Below are 21,211 nucleotides of genomic sequence, written 5' to 3'. Positions count from 1 at the left end.
TATGTTGTCGTAGGCCCTATCGTGATTGTGGCACAGTATGTTTAAGAAGGTTTATGCGTAAAGGCGCTGGGATGGCTTGGTGTACTGACTGCACCTAGGACTCTGTCAGTAATTGAATAACCATAACTGATGTTTATGGATGATGTCCGTCATGAAAATTAAACAACCTAAAAGAAACGTTTAAATAGGCCTGTATTTATTTTTTATAAACATTTTGATGTAGGTGAACTTGACCTAATAGCGGGAGTGTTTACTAATGATGATAAGCATTTGATTTGCTAACTTAGTCTACATCTCCTCCTTTTCCCAACTGTCGTTGGATGCTCGAGCAGCTAATCCGCTAGATGCATGGGGGTGGAGAAGTGCAGGGAATGACGACAGGTGCCAGTTTTGCGTTTCCTCTCATTAAATGTGGTGCAACTGAATGAAACGTAGCCCAGCTCTCTTCAAGATTCATCCTACAGGATGCATAGCCTATATTATAATATTTTCAGCAACGTATTATTTTTCCAGTAGTATTTGATTGTTCTCTAGTTACTGTGTCCTCTTGCTACTTTGAACAAAAATATTGCCACATAGAATGATCGCAGAAGCATTGGTGACGTTATGCGAATTGTTTGGGAAAAGTGGAGGGAAAAACGCGATGGGCTTGATGTGAGTGGTTTAGTGCGACAAAATTGGAATCTATATTTTTTGTGGAATTCCTCTCCAATCGGACATTTCTTAATTTGTATACTAGATTAATATTTTGAGGTAATAACTTGAATAATAATAATAACGAAGAGTAATGATAATAGTAAAGTTGCAGAGAAAAGCCTCCTCTCTTTTGAGTCTGATATGCCTAATCCTCCCCCCAACGGTGATGTTGGTGACATGTACATTGGCCTGGCCAATTATCTTAACCTCAAATTACAAGACTGTAACAGCCCTAGACGATAAATATGTCTGGGACAGTTCAAAACAGACATTCGGACAGTTGTGGGACTATGGGCCAGAAAAAAAAATTAAACACAAAGATGCGGCCAATGAAACGGCTCATAATATTTAGCTTAAAAGTTAATAAACTATGAATAATTCACATAAGCGCAGCAATGTGTTTACTCGTCTCGGCCATGCGAAAACACCATTCTCAAACGTGCACCTGATGCGAGCGATTTAAAAAATTAAATTTTTTTTAAAAAATATTTTATTTTTAGAATGTGACAGAGATGGATATAATAGTAGGAATTTACAAAGAGGGAATCAATTAAGATGCAACAATAGGATTGTGCCTTCCTGCCTTTGGACAGTAGAAGAAGAAATGCTGGTTTCAATGGCAAATCAGGAAATCTTTGCTTTTTTCTATGATCGGATTTTGGCTGTAGGCTATGTAAAACGTCCAGGTTTCAAATAATTATATGGCTGGCTCGGCATCGCATACGTAATTATGTAGGTTATGGAAATGTGTATTAGAATATCATTCCAATGTTGGGCAAATAGGCCTATTAGAATGCACATTTTACTCTCTCAGCCTGTCTGCGTGTCCACCGGCCCAGAGCTGAGGCTATGGCTATCTACTATGGTATTCTATTTATGCACAGGCAGAAATGTTTGTTTTAATTTAATTGAAACGGAAGTCTACTGAAGTGAGACTTTGTCCTTGTGTTCCTTGGCTAATTATATAGTTTTGTTCACCAGCTAGGTTTTTCAATGTTTTGAGTTTCAACTGCTAGGGAGAAGCAATGTGGGTACTAGTCAGACTCAATCTCACAGGCGAAAACATGCATTACCACGGTGAACATTTTAAGTGTCTGTTTAAAAGACTTAGGTCACAAAATGTTTTATGAAATTAAACAACATAACACACTACTTCTTGCTACTAACACATGATTTAGAAACATTACAAAGCGTGCTCATCTGTGTTTTTTTTAAAAATGTTTTGTTGGTGTAATTTTAGAGATTTAATTTTTATCTGGGCTGGTAAAAATCTGAATACCTGTCACAGTGGCTGGTGTACCAAAAAGTACATTTTAGTCCCTGGCTGTTAGCAGGTGGTGGCGGTCAATCAGGTCAAGGTGACCATTCTTCACTGACTGAAGAGGGAGTGTGAATCGGAGACAGTGAAGGCTGCGGAACACACTCGCTCACACACACGCCGTTCTTTATTGTATGTTGTAGTTTAAGGGGGCAGCTGCTGGTGGAATGTAATGTCTTAAGTTTATTCCGTAACCAGTTCACAATAACATTGTTTGTTCTCTCTTAGATATATTGTATACATGTGGTTAGCATGTTCAGTTAATCAATTGTAATTTATTAATAATGTAATGGATGTTTGCCTGTGTTCATTCAAAATAAGACGTTTTTTTTCTTAACAAATTAACTTGATGTAGTATAGACTCTCTGTATTTGTCTCAGAAATACACCAATTCATTTAAAAGCACTGCAAAAGACCCATGTTGGCATATCAAAACATTTTTTTGGAACTATTTTAATTTTGGGACCGTTCAAGATCAGTTTGGGACAGTTGAAATTGCACTTCCAGATGGTACCAGGATGGTGAGGAAATAAAGTTAGTCGCATGCTCTGCTTAAACTACTACTCACTTCTCTTGCTTCCCTCCATTTTTCTCTTTTATACATATTCTGTATTTTGTCACCAGGATTTATCCCTAGTGCTGGGATCCCTCTACAGAAGCAACTGGAACATGCCAATCAACAATCTGGCTTCACTGACTCTGTGAGTTTGTTGGGCCCCTTGTAGAGTGGAAGTGTAGCATTGCACACAATTAAATAATATGGTGTTAAGTGTTATAAACCATACAGTGTTCAAACAAACCTTTTTAGAGGTTGATCACAAGCAGTGTACTGTATCTGTTTGTGGACGGGCTGTCTGTGGTTAACTCACACGTAACTGTCCGTTAATCTTTGTCTGCTGTATTTTTGTGGTGGTTTCAGAGTGCTCTACGGTCCGTGCACCCTCAGGCTCTTCATGCCAGTGCTGCAGGCCTGCTGCCTACCCCCTCCCTCACAGTGCAGATCCCTCCTGCCAAGGTAAGGCCAACCCTCTTTACCCACCTGCCCTGGGTCGTCTTCATTAGGACAAAAGTAGCAAAATGCTTTGCAATGAAGAACGAAACAAGAGTTTCTTATTGGACCGGTGTAGTTAGTACCTCTCCATTTCACTCAGTTTTCTTCCATTTTGTGCCTAATAAATACAACCCTGCTGTATGTACTACCCTCTTCCCTCTGGTATTACACACCACAAAGCCACTTAGTCAGTTATCCTTATCAATTCATAACGTCATGTCTTCCTTTCTTGCTCCTCCTGTTCTGTGTGAATAGTCTGGCTTGCCATACACCCATCCCCCCCGTCCGGCTTCTCCAGGAAGCTTCACTCATGGAACTCCTCCACAGCAGTCTCACCCAGTGAGTATCCTATCACTAGGGCCTGGAGTGTTGGTTGATGATATGTAGCACTGTGCTTTTACCGGTATTTCCAGCCTTATTCTGCTAGTGACGCAGCTGTCAGAAATTTCTAGGAAATTATATTTGACACAAGCTGTTTCCAATCAATCAATGGCTGGATGTACACGCGTGTTTTGCGGGGGTTCGCCTGATCCATTGGAGGCGTAGTTCTGCGAATACATTTTTTTTTTGGCAAGGAACTCTTTTTGTAGATAAGTGATTCTGCACCTTACTTTGCTCAAACTGATCCTCTCCAACTGACTCAATTTCTGGTCATCGGTGGGTATAAAAATGGGGCAGTTAAAATGGAGAGTCGATGAAACCAACCATGGAAGGAGAAAGAAAAGTTCCAAAATAAGAATATAGCTTTAAGAAAAAGTACGCGCCAATACTCCACAGGGACGCTCTTTGCAGATGACGACAATATATTCAGCCAAACATGCAACTTAGCATTAGCTCGTAAACACAAAGACAGGATAGACGGACATTTGAAATAACATTACGCCGTCTCATAAGAATTCTAGGACTACTGGCCAAGATCGTTTAGTCAGGTGGGTGGTCCTGGAGGATATGGTGGAGGGTTTCGCAAGTGCCAACATCCCTCTAGAAAAAGTTGATAACCCCGAAATGCGCGCATTCATTAAATATAAACATGTGAAAAACAGAGGCACAGTCCCTAGGTGGAGCCAACTCAGGAGTCGACATCTACCAAAGGTAGCCACAAAACACGAAGAGGAACTAAAACTGACACACTGGACGACTCAATTGACACACTGGATCAATATGTTCATATTTTGATTGTCTTGCAAGGAGAGCTGGGTGAAGATTGAAAAGTTGTTCTGGCTGATAGTGTATTTATAGGGAGTGCACTATTCAACACTGTCTGAAAGTATTTAAACATGTCTACAATATTATTAGGTTGATTTTAAAAAGATAACTCGATTTGTGTCAGACAATTCAAGATGCATGGTGAATTCATGCAATTACATTCTGTGGGGGTTGTTATCAAATTGTTGCGTTTGACTGGCAATACCCGTGTTGTGGCTCTTGCCAGCAATATCTGGCAAACTCATTTCCCAGAGGTTGACAAACTTGCTGCAGTCATCAATAACATCTTCAAACATTGCCCAGGAAGAAAGCTTAGATAGAAAGAGCATCTCAGAGACCCATTACAGAAACAAGTTCCCCTCTGCTGACACAGCTTCCTCCCGAGCCATGTAAAACCCGATGGGGTACCTGGTACAAAGCTGTCGGATATCATTCAGAGAGTACCTGCACTTTTACTCATGATTTGTGGAGGCGGAGAAGCAGATCTCTTAAGAGTGGAGAAGTTGTTGGTTAACGCTGAGGGTTTGCAGAAGCAACTTTCTCTAATTGCTTAACATGCAAAGAGCCGACTAGACCTCATCCAGTGGTTTGAGAGACACAAATCCAGAATTCATCTCACCTACAATAAAGTCAAAACAGAACTAGCAGTCATTGACACATGAGGTACACTGCACAGACCAGACAGTTAACTGTAAATGTGTGGATACATTTCATCAGGTCAAAGAAACTCAACTCCATATTATAACCCGGTTTACTCTGAAAATAGTTTCAATCAACCAGCTCATACATTTCTCAAGGCAATACAGAATTTTAAAAAATCCCCAACAAATGGTCAGTTGGAAGGTAAGCAGTCTGCGGTTATCTTCTGTTTCAAATTTCACCAGAGAATATTAGAACTGGACCAATACACACACCATGCAAAACCAAACCGCAGCGAAATTAATCCGTTCTGGAAAAGCTCTGCAAATGTACAATTACAAATATCTCTCAGTTTCAAACAATTCCGTTGATGTTGAAAGAACCGCGTCATCGTATGGTCAAGTATTTTATTCACCAGTGCCAATCATTATCGGTTATTATCACAATGGACAATTAGCGTAACCATACTAAAACTCTATTCACATGTGCTAGCCTAGGTTACGTTATTATTTCTTTATGTTTTTTTTTAATGCTTTAGAATGTTATGTAGGCTAAGGTTGAGACTGTCGTCTGTTATCGCGATTTCCTCTCCATTTTTAAGTTTTTACATTAATTTCTATAGTGAATGAAAGATGTATATAGATTTATTTTAATCAAATGTCTATTTACGTTGCATTCGGAAAGTATTCAAACCCCTTCACTTTTCCCACGTTTTGTTACCTTACAGCCTTATTCTAAAGTGGATTAAATGAAAAATCCTCAATCTACACACACTACCACATAATGACAAAGCGAAAACAGGTTTAGAAATTTTTGCAAATGTATAAAAAAAATTAAAAAAAATTAAATACCGTATTTTCACAAGTATTCAGACCCTTTGCTATGAGCCTCACCTGAGCTCAGGTGCATCCTGTTTCTATTGATCATCCTTGAAATGTTTCTACAACTTGATTGGACTCCACCTGTGGTAAATTCGATTGGTCAGTGTGTGTGTGTGTACACAGTGCACGTCAGAGCAAAAACCAAGCCATTATGTCGAAGGAATTGTCCGTAGAGCTCCAAGACAGGATTCTGTCGAGGCACAGATCTGGGGAATGGTACCAAAACATTTATGCAGCATTGAAGGTCCCCAAGAATACAGTGGCCTCCATAATTCTTAAATTGAAAAAGTTTGGAACCACCAAGAGTCTTACTAGAGCTGGCCACCCGGCCAAACTGAGCAATTGGGAGAGAAGGGCCTTGGTCAGGGAGGTGACCAAGAACTCGATGGTCATTCTGACAGATCTCCAGAGTTTATGGTAGAGTGGCCAGACGGAAGCCACTACTCAATAAAAGGCACATGACAGCCCGCTTGGAGTTTTCCAAAAGGCATCTAAAGGACTCTCAGATCTTGAAACAGGATTCTCTGGTCTGATGAAACCCAGATGAAAGTTTTTGGCCTGAATGCCAAGCGTCCCGTCTGGAGGAAACCAGGCACCGCTCATCACCTGGCCAATACTATCCCTACGGAGAAGCATGGTGGTGGCTGCATCATGCTGTGGGGATGTTTTTCAGCAGCAGGGACTAGTCAGTGTCGAGGGAAAGATGAACGGAGCAAAGTACAGAGAGATCTTGCTGCTCCAGAGCGCTCAGGACCTCAGACTGGGACAAAGGTTCACCTTCCAACAAGCCAGCAACACTAAGCACCCAGCCAAGATGATGCAGGAGTGACTTCGGGACAAGTCTCTGAATGTCATTGAGTGGCCCGGACTTGAACCCGGTAGAACATCTCTGGAGATAGTTGATAATAGCTGTGCAGCGATGCTCCCCATCCAGCCTGACAAAGCTTGAGAGGATCTGCAGAGTAGAATGGGAGAAACTCCCCAAATACTGGTGTGCCAAGCTTGTAGCACCATACCCAAGAAGACTTGAGGCTGTAATAGCTGCCAAAGGTGCTTAAACAAAATACTGAGTAAATGTAAGTGGCTGTTCCACTGGATGTCATAAGGTGTATGCACCAATTTGTAAGTCGCTCTGGATAAGAGCGTCTGCTAAATGACTTAAATGTAATGTAAATGTATGTTCTGAATGCTTATGTAGTTTTTAATACATTTGCAAAAATAGAAATTGTATCAAAACGTGGAAAAAGTGAAGGGGTCTAAACTTCCCGAATGCACTGTAATTCAGCTTCATCTCAAGTTATAAAATTAATCTATGATTTTCAATGTGTTCGAGGGTGATTAAAAGATTGTCTAGTTATAGTAAAATGTCTTCTGCATATAATGAAATTAAGTCCTCAGTAGATTTGAGGGAAAGTGGTGTTACTTTCGATTTGACGAATTGTCTGAGCCAGGGGTTCCATGGATAATAATAATAATAGCAGCTCTCTCACCTTGTCTGCTGCTTCTAGTGATTATAAAAGGAGCAGTGCAGATATTACCTGTTATAACTATGGCTGAGGGATTGGCATATAGTATTTTACAAAATTTTACCAATTCACAAAGTACCAGTCAGAATTTTGGAAACCTACTCATTCAAGGGTTTTTATGAATTTTTCACTATTTTCTACAACGTAGAATAATAGTGAAGACATCAACACTATGAAATAACACATATGGAATCATGAAGGAACCAAAAAACTGTAAACAAATCAAAATGTATTTTAGATTCTTCAAAGTAGCCACCCTTGACAGCTTTGCACAGTTTTGGCATTCTCTTAACCAGCTTCAATGAGGAATACTTTTTCAACAGTCTTGAAGGAATTTCCACACATACTGAGCAATTGTTGGCTGCTTTTCCTTCACTCTGTAGTCCAACTCATCCCAAACCATTTCAATTGGGTTGAGGTTGGGTGATTGTGGAGGCCAGGTCATCTGATGCAGAACTTCATCACTCTCCTCCTTGGTTAAATATCCCTTACACAGCCTGGAGGTGGGTCATTGTCCTGTTGAAAAACAAATGATAGTCCCACTAAGTGCAAATCAGATGGGATGGGGTATCACTGCAGAATGCTGTGGCAGCCATGCTAGTTCAATGTGCCTTGAATTCTAAATAAATCACTGTCACCAGCAAAGCACCCCAACACCATAACACCTCCTCAATGCTTTACAGTGGGAACCACACATGGAAGATCATCCGTTCACCTACTCTGTGTCTCACAGATACACAGCAGTTGTAACCAAACATCTCAAATTCGGACTCATCAGAGCACAGGACAGATTTCCACCGGTCTAATGTCCATTGCTTGTGTTTCTTGGCCCAAGCATGTCTCTTCTTCTTATTGGTGTCCTCTAATAGTGGTTTTGCAACAATTTGACCATGAATGCCTGATTTCACATAGTTTCCATTTAAGTTGATGTTGAGATGTGTCTGTTACTTGAACTCTGAAGCATTTATTTGGGCTGCAATCTGAGCTGAGTTGAACTTATTCTCTGCAGCAGAGGTAACTCTGGGTCTTTCTTTCCTGTGGCGGTCCTCATGAGAGCCAGTTTCATCATAGCGCTTGATGGTTTTTGTGACTGCACATGAAGAAACGTTGAAAGTTCTTGAAATGTTCCCCATTGACTGACCTTAATGTCTTAAAGTAATGATGGACTGTCGTTTCTCTTTGCTTATTTGAACTGTTCTTGCTATAATATGGACTTGGTCTTTTACCAAATAGGGCTCTTCTGTATACCACCCCTACCTTGTCACAACACAACTGATTGGCTCAAACGCATTAACATCTCTAGGGTATGTGGGACGCTAGCGTCTCACCTGGCCAACATCCAGTGAGATTGCAGAGCGCCAAATTCAAATACAGAAATACTCATTATAAAAATTCAGGAAAGATAAAACTATTTTACATAGGTTTAAAGATTAACTTCTTGTGAATCCAACCACTGTCAGATTTCAAAAATGTTTACGGCGTAAGCGTACCTTACAATTATTTGAGAACATAGCCCAGCAGACAAATCATTACAAACAGTAACCAGCCAAGTAGAAGAGTGACACAAGTCAGAAATAGAGATACAATTAATCACTTACCTTTTGATGATCTTCACATGTTTGCACTTAATTTATTCAATAAATGTTCCTTTTGTTCGATCAAGTCTCTCTTTCTCTCCAAAAACCTCTTTTGTTCGCATTTTCTTCAGTAATCCACAGGCTCAAACGCATTCACAATAGGCAGACAAACGATTTGGATTTTATCCGTAAAGTTCATAGAAACGTCAAACGATGTTTATATTCAATCCTAAGGTTGTGTTTAGCCTAAATAATTGATAATATTTCATCCGGACAATAAAGTTGTCAATATAAAAGGTAAACAAGGAAGGCACTCTCTCGGTCGTGCGCATGAAATAGCTCTGTGATACGGCAGGGTCCACTCATTCAGACTGCTCTTACTCCCTCGTTTTTCAGAGTACAAGCCTGAAACAATTTCTAAAGACTGTTGACATCTAGTGGAAGGCATAGGAACTGCAATTTGAGTCCTAAGTCAATGGATACTGTAATGGCATTGAATAGAACACTACAAACAAAACAACATCCTACTTCCTGAATGGATTTTTCTCAGGTTTTCACCTGCCAAATCAGTTCTGTTATACTCAGACATTATTTGAACAGTTTTGGAAACTTTAGTGTTTTCAATCCAAATCTACTAATTATATGCATATCCTATCTCCTGGGCCTGAGTAGAAGGCAGTTTAATTTGGGCGTGCTTTTCATCCAAAATTCCAAATGCTGCCCCCTACCCTAGAGAAGTTAAGGAAGGAAAGAATTTCCACAAATTAACTTTTTAACAAGGCACACCTGTTAATTGAAATGCATTCCAGGTGACTACCTCATGAAGCTGGTTAAGAGAATGCCAAGAGTCTGCAAAGCTGGCTTCAAGACAAGGGTGGCTACTTTAAAGAATCTCAAATATAAGATATATTTGGATTTGTATAACACTTGTTTTGGTTACTACATTATTCCATATGTTATTTCATAGTTTTGATGTTTTCGCTATTATTCTACAATGTATAAAATAGTAAAAATAAAAACCCTTGAATGAGTAGTTGTGTGACTGGAACTGTATGTTCCAAGACACACCAAAGATATGACTAATCTAGTCTATCAAAAGATTTTTCTGCATTGAGAGATAAAACAGCCCAAGGAGCTGTTTCATATGAAGCATTTAAGATGTGTAATAGTCGGAGGTTGCAGAGGATAAATGTTTAACAAACCTGCTTTCGTCCTTGTAGACCAATTTGGGTAGTAAAGTCTCGAAATGGGATGATAACATTTTGAAAAACTCTTTAATATTTAATATCTGTGTTTATCAAAGATAGGGGGCGATAGTGAGAACTGGGTGGCATCCTTTAAAAAAAAAAAGTGACGTTAGTGCTGTCTTCACATCTCTTCCAAATGAACGGCTGTGTTAATTCCGAGCAGTAGTGGACCTAATTGATTCTAAAATTTTAAATGGACCTCAGGGAATACCATCTCATCCAGGTGATTTTGCCTTTATTCATGCTATCCAATGCTCTTTTGAGTTCTTTGAAAGAGATTTGGGCTCCCGGCAAGGTGGCTTCCTCTGTTGAGAAGAGTAGTTCTTCATTATTTTAGAAAGGGCTTAGTCTGGCTTGATGTGGATTAACAATCAGTGGTGTAAGGTTCTTTAATTAATTTGGGTTCTGATAATTCCACTGTGTCTGATTCAGTAGTAGCTATATCGGCTAATTGATCATTATGCATAGCTTGTTGGCCAGTAAAAGACTGGGATGATTACCATGGAGTCATGGTTGAGTCTAACTCGATGGATGGGAAATTCTTCTCTCTGCCTTATCAATAAATTAAGTTCTGTCTTGACTACCTGGTCTGAGAAGTGTTTGTTGAGAACGCTCTACAGCAGTTAACATTTCCAGTTCTGATTATCTTCTTTAATTGTGTAGCGGAATGCTTGTGTTCCAACAGTGCAGTAATATCTAACAATTCACAACGATACACACACATCTAAAAGTAAAATAATGGAATTAAGAAATATATCAATATTAGGACGAGCAATGTCAGAGTGGCATTGACTAAAATACAGCAGAACGGAATACAGTATTTACATATGAAATGAGTAAAGCAGTATGTAAATATTAAAGTGACTAGTGTTCCATTATTAGTGACCGGTGATTCCATGGCTATGTACAGTGGGGCAAAAAAATATTGTCAGCCACCAATTGTGCAAGTTCTCCCATTTAAAAAGATAAGGCCTGTAATTTTCATCATAGGTACACTTCGACTATGACAGACAAAATGAGGGGCAAAAAATCCAGAAAATCATATTGTAGGATTTTTAATGAATTTATTTTCAAATTATGGTGGAAAATAAGTATTTGGTCACCTACAAACAAGCAAGATTTCTGGCTCTCACAGACCTGTAACTTCTTCTTTAAGAGGCTCCTCTGTCCTCCACTCGTTACCTATATTAATGGCACCTGTTTGAACTTGTTATCAGTATAAAAGACACCTGTCCACAACAAGTCTTTGGAGGGAGTTGAAAGTCAGTGTTGACTACCGGTGTGTTCATAAATTTCATCTGTAGTTCCAGAGTGTGCTCTGGGCGTTCGTAAACTCAGAGCGTTGTCAGATTGGCTGTTCGTAAATTCAGTGTTTCGCTCTCGGAGTGTTCAGAGCGCACACTGGGTTGAGGGGTTGATCCGAGCGTTCTGACCTAACAAGCAGTCATGCACCCAAGCTAACTGGCTAACGTTGGCTAGCTTGCTAGCTAATTCCATACACAAAAGAGAACAGCTCATTCTGACCAATTTACTTGCCCTAACAGAGCTGGTTAGGTTGGTTTATGTTAACCAGAGTGTTGGTGACTGCGACTCTGCTGCTGGTAACAATTTAATTAGACTTTTTTTGCCAACGTTTACTGGTACAGGCCATATTCAACGGGTGTTGAGCGTTTGTAAATTCGTCAGTTATTCTGCACTCTGGCAGTCTCAGATGAGTGCTCTGAAATCGGAGTAGATAGCCAGAGCGGATTTACCAGTTACGTTTATCGACAGTTGTCGCAATGACATCATAAACATTCTATTTTAATAGTTACTTCCATAGTGGAGTCTTTTTTTGTTTAGACATTGGCTAAACAATGAACCATAATCCCAACTCATAATGTTACTACTCTTCATGAATCTGCAGGTAGCTAACCAACCAGGTTCAATGTTAGCTAGCTAACATTACGCTATAACTAACAATGCAAATGGCTCTGAGATATGAATAATATTACGACACAGATCATACATGTAACGTTAGCTAGCTAGCTAGCTAGCTAGCTAACAGTACATTTTCACTTCAACTGAAATCGACTTTCTGACAAAATTAGAGGCGTGTAATATCTAAAAATGTAGCTAGCTAGACTCTCTTACGTGGATGGACGCTTCTCCCTCTGTCACGGATAACATGGTTGCCCTTAGTTTGAAGATTTGATCCGGTGCCTTCTGTGTGTTCTTTTTTCGACTCCCTCTGCATATTTGCAATCAAAAGCCAGAATTATGTCCATCTCCTTAGCTATCGTACTGTAATTCCACTGCTTTCAAAACTCTGTCCTTCAGAAAGTTACAATCCAATTACAATCCAAGATGGTGTAGCAGTCAGACGTCTTGTCGTGCCCCTTGTATATATTGTTTTGTTTTTTTTAAACATATTTTTCTTCGGATATCTTTTAAAACATTTTGCTAAACCTCAACTTCTAAATACTCTCCTGCAACCCGCCTCACCCAATGTAGCGCGGATCTGCTTTTTTTCTAAAGTATTTATATTTACTTCGGATCCGGAACCCCTCAACTGAAGCTAGCCAGCTAACTACCAGCTATCAGTCAGCAAAACATTGCTAGCGGTCTTCAGCTAACCGGTCATCAGCTAACCTTTAGCGCGGAAAGCTCTCGCCAGTTCGAACAACGCGACTCTAACCAGAGCATAACGGACCTATTATTATTTTTTTATCCCCGGATTCCCGCCGCAAACGGAACATTTTCAGCTGGATCTTCACAACTAGCTAACTGCAACCCCGGATGATTACTCCTGGTTAGCGTTTCCATCCATTTAGCCTGAAGCTAGCCCGGCCAGAGCTCCTGTGCTACCACCGAAGCATACTCCTGGGCTACAATATCCGGACCCACGACCGGTATATCGATGTCACCGCATGAAGAGGCATAAACAGACTCACCCCATCGCGACGTCCCCCAAAGGGTAACTTTCTAGCCCTTGCTATCTCCTTGCTTGCTAATTCGGTCTGCTAACTGTTAGCTTGTTCAGCCCCGGCCTACTAACTGTTAGCTTGTTAGCACAGGCCTGCTAACCGTCTGAATCGCCGCGTCCCAACCACTCACCGGACCCATATTTACTTTCAATCTCTTTTCGATTTTTAATTCGATTATACCTTCCGGTAACCTGCCTCACCCAATGTGATACGGAATCGCTATTATTTTAAATTTTTTGAACACATTCAAGAACCTCCAGAAGCTAACCAGCGTAGCCTAGTGGTTAGAGCGTTGGACTAGTAACCAGAAGGTTGCGAGTTCAAACCCCCGAGCTGACAAGGTACAAATCTGTCGTTCTGCCCCTGAACAGGCAGTTAACCCACTGTTCCCAGGCCGTCATTGAAAATAAGAACATGTTCTTAACTGACTTGCCTGGTTAAATAAAGGTTAAAAAAACGTTTTTAAAAAAAACTAGCTACAAGATATTTAGTCATTGTTAGCCACTGCTAGCGGCCTTTACCTTCTGCACAGCCAGCCAGTTTTTTTTACCTGCATAATACTCGCCACTCTAGCTCCCCTGCCCCCTGGACACTGATCACTTGGCTACATAGCTGATGCATGCTGGACTGTTCATTAATCACGGTACTCCATTCTGCTTGTTTATGTTTTATCTGTCGGCCCCAGCCGCACTCAGACTCTGTGTAGTTAATCCGACCCTCCCTGCCTAGTCAACGCCATTTTACCTGCTGTTGTGCTAGCTGATTATCTGTTGTTGTCTCACCTACTGTTTTAGCTAGCTCTCCCAATTCAACACCTGTGATTACTGTATGCCTCGCTGTATGTCTCTCTCAAATGTCAATATGCCTTGTATACTGTTGTTCAGGTTAGTTATCATTGTTTTAGTTTACAATGGAGCCCCTAGTTCCACTCTTCATACCCCTGATACCTCCTTTGTCCCACCTCCCACACATGCGGTGACCTCACCCATTACAACCAGCATGTCCAGAGATACAACCTCTCTCATCATCACCCAGTGCCTGGGCTTACCTCCGCTGTACCCGCACCCCACCATACCCATGTCTGAGCATTATGCCCTGAATATATTCTACCATGCCCAGAAATCTGCTCCTTTTATTCTCTGTCCCCAACGCTCTAGGCGACCAGTTTTGATAGCCTTTAGCCGCACCCTCATACTACTCCTCCTCTGTTCCGCGGGTGATGTGGCGGTAAACCCAGGCCCTGCATGTCCCCAGGCACCCTCATTTGTTGACTTCTGTGATCGAAAAAGCCTTGGTTTCATGCATGTCAACATCAGAAGCCTCCTCCCTAAGTTTGTTTTACTCACTGCTTTAGCACACTCTGCTAACCCTGATGTCCTTGCCGTGTCTGAATCCTGGCTCAGGAAGGCCACCAAAAAATCGGAGATTTTCATACCCAACTATAAAATTTTCCGTCAAGATAGAACTGCCAAAGGGGGAGGAGTTGCAGTCTACTGCAGAGATAGCCTGCAAAGTAATGTCATACTTTCCAGGTCCATACCCAAACAGTTCGAACTTCTAATTCTAAAAATTAATCTCTCCAGAAATAAGTCTCTCACTGTTGCCGCCTGCTACCGACCCTCCCCTCCGCTCCCAGCTGTGCCCTGGACACCATTTGGGAATTAATCGCCCTTCATCTAGCTTCAGAGTTTGTTCTGTTAGGTGACCTAAACTGGGATATGCTTAACACCCCGGCAGTCCTACGATCTAAGCTCGATGCCCTCAATCTCACACAAATCATCAAGGAACCCACCAGGTACAACCCTAAATATGTAAACAAGGGCACCCTCATAGACGTCATCCTGACCAACTTGCCCTCCAAATACACCTCCGCTGTCTTCAACCAGGATCTCAGCGATCACTGCCTTATTGCCTGTATCCGCTACGGAGCCGCAGTCAAACGACCACCCCTCATCACTGTCAAACGCTCCCTAAAACACTTCTGTGAGCAGGCCTTTCTAATCGACCTGGCCCGGATATCCTGGAAGGACATTGACCTCATCCCGTCAGTTGAGGATGCCTGGTCATTCTTTAAAAGTAACTTCCACACCATTTTAGATAAGCATGCTCCGTTCAAAAAATGCAGAACTAAGAACAGATATAGCCCTTGGTTCACTCCAGACCTGACTGCCCTCGACCAGCACAAAAACATCCTGTGGCGGACTGCAATAGCATCGAATAGTCCCCGCGATATGCAACTGTTCAGGGAAGTCAGGAACCAATACACGCAGTCAGTCAGGAAAGCTAAGGCCAGCTTCTTCAGGCAGAAATTTGCATCCTGTAGCTCCAACTCCAAAAAGTTCTGGGACACTGTGAAGTCCATGGAGAACAAGAGCACCTCCTCCCAGCTGCCCACTGCACGGAGGCTAGGTAACACGGTCACCACCGATAAATCCATGATTATCGAGAACTTCAACAAGCATTTCTCAATGGCTGACCATGCCTTCCGCCTGGCTACTCCAACCTCTGCCAACAGCTCCGCCCCCCGCAGCTACTCGCCCAAGCCTCTCCAGGTTCTCCTTTACCCAAATCCAGATAGCAGATGTTCTGAAAGAGCTGCAAAACCTGGACCCGTACAAATCAGCTGGGCTTGACAATCTGGACCCTCTATTTCTGAAACTATCCGCCGCCATTGTCGCAACCCCTATTACCAGCCTGTTCAACCTCTCTTTCATATAGTCTGAGATCCCCAAGGATTGGAAAGCTGCCGCAGTCATCCCCATCTTCAAATTGGGAGACACCCTGGACCCAAACAGTTACAGACCTATATCCATCCTGCCCTGCCTATCGAAGGTCTTAGAAAGCCAAGTCAACAAACAGGTCACTGACCATCTCGAATCCCACCGTACCTTCTCCGCTGTGCAATCTGGTTTCCGAGCCGGTCACGGGTGCACCTCAGCCACGCTCAAGGTACTAAACGAAATCATAACCGCCATCGATAAAAGACAGTACTGTGCAGCCGTCTTCATCGACCTTGCCAAGGCTTTCGACTCTGTCAATCACCATATTCTTATCGGCAGACTCAGTAGCCTCGGTTTTTCTGATGACTGCCTTGCCTGGTTTACCAACTACTTTGCAGACAGAGTTCAGTGTGTCAAATCGGAGGGCATGCTGTCCGGTCCTCTGGCAGTCTCTATGGGGGTGCCACAGGGTTCAATTCTCGGGCCGACTCTTTTCTCTGTATATATCAATGATGTTGCTCTTGCTGCGGGCGATTCCCTGATCCACCTCTACGCAGACGACACCATTCTATATACTTCCGGCCCGTCCTTGGACACTGTGCTATCTAACCTCCAGGCGAGCTTGAATGCCATACAACTCTCCTTCCGTGGCCTCCAATTGCTCTTAAATACAAGTAAAACTAAATGCCTGCTCTTCAACCGATCGCTGCCTTCACCTGCCCGTCCGTCCTACATCACTACTCTGATCGGTTCTGACTTGGAATATGTGGACAACTACAAATACCTAGGTGTCTGGTTAGACTGAACTCTCCTTCCAGACTCACATCAAACATTTCCAATCCAAAGTTAAATATAGAATTGGCTTCCTATTTCGCAACAAAGCATCCTTCATTCATGCTTCCAAACATACCCTTGTAAAACTGACCATCCTACCAATCCTCGACTTCGGCTACAAAATAGCCTCCAATACCCTACTCAATTAATTGGATTCCGTCTATCACAGTGCCATCCGTTTTGTCACCAAAGCCCCATATACTACCCACCTCTGCGACCTGTACGCTCTCGTACTGGCTCCAGGTCATCTACAAGACCCTGCTAGGTAAAGTCCCCCCTTATCTCAGCTCGCTGGTCACCATAGCAGCACCCACCTGTAGCATGCGCTCCAGCAGGTATATCTCTCTGGTCACCCCCAAAACCAATTATTCCTTTGGCCACCTCTCCTTCAAGTTCTCTGCTGCCAATGACTGGAACTAATTACAAAAATCTCAAACTGGAAACGCTTATCTCCCTCACTAGCTTTAAGCACCAGCTGTCAGAGCAACTCACAGATTACTGCACCTGTACATAGCCCATCTATAATTTAGCCCAAACTACCTCTCCCCCTACTGTATTTATTTATTTTGCTCCTTTGCACCCCATTATTTATATCTTTACCTTGCACATTCTTCCACTGCGAATCTACCATTCCAGTGTTTTCCTTGCTATATATTGTATTGGATGTCATAAGGTGAATGCACCAATTTAAGTCGCTCTGGATAAGAGCGTCTGCTAAATGACTTAAATGTAAAATGTAAATGTATTTAGTTCGCCACCATGGCCTTTTTTTTTTTTTTTGCCTTTACCTCCCTTATCTCACCTCATTTGCTCACATTGTATATAGATGTATTTTTCTACTGTATTATTGACTATGTTTATTTTACTCCATGTGTAACTCTGTTGTATGTGTCGAACCGCTTTATCTTGGCCAGGTCGCAATTGTAAATGACAACGTGTTCTCAACTTGCCTACCTGGTTAAATAAAGGTGAAATAAATCAAATAAAAATTAATTTACTGTTTTAATTGCAAGTCGAGGGCAGAGGTCATCTCTGGGATAGTAGTGGCCAGCTCTTTCTGTTGTCTGGTGTTATGCCACCATCTTGCCACAGGTAATTTGTGGATGGACAGATTAGGCTATCTACTGGAACGAAATAGACCTGCTAATTTTTTGTCATGCAATGAACCTTAATATGGTGTTTACAATTGACCATTTTAGAAATACATACTTTTATACAAGATGTTTGACTGACCCCTCAAACCAGGGTTCTCCAACCCTGTTCCTGGAGAGCTACTTTCCTTTAGTATTTCAATCCAACCCCAGTTGTAACTAACCTGATTCATTTTATCAACCAGCTAATTATTAGAATCAGGTGTGCTAGATTAGGGCTGGAGTGAAATCCTACAGGACGGTATTTCTCCGGGAACAGGGCTCAAACAATAGAAATGCATGTCCGCAAAGGTGAAAGGCAGGTGGAAGGAGGCGAGATCAAGTGGGAACATTCTAGCTAGACAATGATCTTTTTGTAGAAAATATTTAATACAATGCTAACAATCTAAGCACTATGGAACTTCTATTTGATCCAATAAGCCTTAAACTACTGTATCAAAATAGCAAATCACTTACCTTTACCAAATTCGACACTCATTGCCCCCCCCAATACAAAAACTCCTCACTTGGTCTGCTTAACGCTGACCAAGTCTGCTCAATCTGCAGATTTTGGGCAGAGACCCTGCAACTTTGCCTCTTCTCTGGAATAAGTGTTGACAGTAATTTCCTTTTTGAAGTCAATCCACATGGTTGGGAATTTATTTTGGACTAATTGAATAATTCTGTTATATAATTATGGTATGCACGGGTGACAATTAATTCACACGTGGTGTGAGAAGATGCACTATCAGCCTCTTGAGGTCAGTTTATAACTCTCCCTAAATGCAGAGCCCTACCTATCACAACCCTACCTACCTGGGCAGCAAAACCCATTACAGCCTTGGTGCTGCCAGGTAGATCAAATGGCCAATGGTAATGGCTTTGACGAAATACTAGGAATACATCATGAAAATCAACATTAGTCACAATATGGAATAGAGTATTTGTCACTTTTAGGCTAGATGCACCCTAGCTTTGATTTGACTGACTCGTCATTCTCATGCTTAGTTAGACGTGATGCTTACAAATGGCATAACTAAATTATACTTCTATGGTATGATGTTTCTAAAGGATCTATTCATGCTTTCTTGTTTGTCTTTTACAGGCAACGTTTCAGAGCTCTCCTCGGCATGCCTACCTTTCCCACAGCCAATCAGGACAGAGGTTCTACCACCACACCAAGTAAACTGGCAACAACCACCACCAGCAATTAGGGATTGGCATCATTCTCCGCACAGATGTAGGCTTCAACTTTAACTGCTGAAATAGTACATCAATGTAGCGTTTCTTCTGCCAAAATGTTGCATTATATCCCATAATGTGTATATTGACTACTTTCAGTATGCATTAGCATGTTTTTAAAATGTTATATAACAAAATCTGAATTTCAATAGATAAGCTTTGTTTCATAACGGGGGTCTCAATCATGACATACTATGATAGAGAATTGGTAGATTCAGAATGATAATATTTGCATTCCAAACAATGGTGCTGTTTTCATTGTTGATGTGTTAGCAAATGAACCCAAGCTTCAGTACTCTGTGCTATTCACTTTTTACTGATAATGAAGGCCTCTTAAAATACTCGTAATATTTGTTCTTAATCTTATTTAAAACATTTTAAATGATTAATGTAAACCCTTCTCAGGGCCCATGGAGGAAATGATCATTTGCAAGGAAGAACTCTTCGATTCACTTAATAAACATGCTGCATTTGTGGAAGCCATATTTTCCTAAACTTTTTAAATGAAAATCTACTAATTTTATTAAATTGCACTTGAAAATTAAACATGCGATGGCTTTTATTTAATGCAGAGGCGTATGGTGATGTGTAAGAAGAGAACATGTGACAAGATATGTGGGAGGGAAGTGAAGGTCTTAATCTTTGTAAAAACGAAAGAAAGAACTTTGAGATGATGGCTTGGAATAGAAACATTTATTCATACAGCGATGAATCTAAGGAGAGGTCATTCACAAGAAGTAAAGCATAAAACAAAGTGTTAAAGGATCACATGCAGAAGAGTCTTGAATATATGCCAGTCTGTGAGAGAGAAGAAGGGCGGAAGTTGATTATGCACTTTTTAGTGGTTAGGAAGAGAGGGAGAGCGCGAAAAATGACAAAAAAATGGCCTGCTCTCCAGTGACTCGTCATGTTTCAGATTTCAACTTAAGAGAAAATAAGTAGGTCGAGATAGATATCAAAATATAGCCTACTGTTTTTGGATTCGACCTGTTCCCTTCTGGATTTTACTCTTCACATTGCTATGGGACTGATGAAACTGAAACCAGTGTGTTATTTGAATGAATCACTGAGTCTTTTTTCTTGTAGTTGAAAGCACTGGGATGACTTGACTTTTTATGTGGGTGATGTATCTTTGTGAATTTTGTACAGTTGCTTTTGGAGTGAGCGAGTGTTTATATTTATATTTGTTTTCCTTTTTCTCTCTCGTATATAGCTTTTTCCTTTTCCATTTGACGTCAACTACTCAATTTTCTTTTCTTCCTATATTTGTCATTCAATCATGGTGGCTATCGGCTAATATCCTTCAAGTTTATACATTTTCCTCACAGATAACGGGGTCTTCTTGAGGGTGTTCCTTTATTTAAAAAAAATAAAAAAACGGTTGATTTCTACTTCCGAAACTGTTCAAGCAATACAATTGGTTACCAATGATGCTCTTTTCCTGATGTTTTGACCTTCTATTTGACTATACCCAGACCAAACCTCCTATTTCCGGGCTTTTAGTCAGAATTATAGGAGCAATTTTACGTCTTTTGTTCACTATTGTTTATCATGGATCTCTATGCAACCCCTCAATCTTTCCATCTCCCCAGAGTTTCAAACCCACTCACGGAGACCTCTTTCTCTACTACTTTTCCAGGCGTCACCGATGACAGGTGGGTGATTCAATTGCAGGAGTAGGTTGCCATTGATATATTCGATGAACACGCTACGCAGTCGAGCAATTTTAATTGTTAATTTATACATATTTCAATTAAACGTATGGTTTCGGAGGTTTTTAACGTAATTAGTCCCATTTTTCTATCTGAGAAATATATTTTACACTGATACATTAGTGTTTAGGCTTTTAAAGTATTTTATGAATTATTTGAATAATTTACTTTAAGGTAAAGGTCGACTGACCGACAGCTTAGCTACTATTAAAATTCATTTGCATCTGTCGAAGTGTGTGGATAGGTTTTTTTCCCTGTTTCTCCAGTTTAGCGATTTGCCTCCAGCGCCTTCACTAATCTGACTTAAGTGTGCGGTAGATTCTGCCTATTATCTACAATAATTATTTGAATGAATTATATATGTATTATTTACTTGCATGTATTGGTTTTGTTAGTTATGTATTGTTTGTCAGTCTTGTTCACCATGTCCGGAATGTGCCTGTGACAGAGAGCCATTGTATGTGCC

The 21,211-nt window shown here is 41.1% G+C and overlaps 1 protein-coding gene across 4 annotated transcripts in view; it reads left to right on the top strand.

The window, feature by feature from the left end:
* The window catches only part of LOC118390578 (G protein pathway suppressor 2-like), a 33,077-nt gene extending 13,498 nt beyond the window's left edge, over nt 1-19,579 (top strand). For 3 of the 4 annotated variants that reach the window (XM_035781271.2, XM_035781270.2, XM_035781272.2), the window contains 4 exons: nt 2,639-2,715; nt 2,934-3,029; nt 3,321-3,404; nt 18,897-19,579. In XM_035781271.2, the coding sequence (XP_035637164.1) occupies nt 2,639-2,715; nt 2,934-3,029; nt 3,321-3,404; nt 18,897-18,977 (338 nt within the window). In that variant the 3' untranslated portion in view covers nt 18,978-19,579. The remainder of the gene's footprint in view (nt 1-2,638; nt 2,716-2,933; nt 3,030-3,320; nt 3,405-18,896) is intronic. The other variant, XR_004826968.2, reaches the window with a different exon arrangement.
* The last annotated feature ends 1,632 nt before the right edge of the window (nt 19,580-21,211 follow it).

The sequence above is a fragment of the Oncorhynchus keta genome, chromosome 11, assembly GCF_023373465.1.
Source record: "Oncorhynchus keta strain PuntledgeMale-10-30-2019 chromosome 11, Oket_V2, whole genome shotgun sequence".
NCBI classification, from domain to species: domain Eukaryota; kingdom Metazoa; phylum Chordata; class Actinopteri; order Salmoniformes; family Salmonidae; genus Oncorhynchus; species Oncorhynchus keta.
This window is presented reverse-complemented; position numbering and strand designations above follow the sequence as displayed.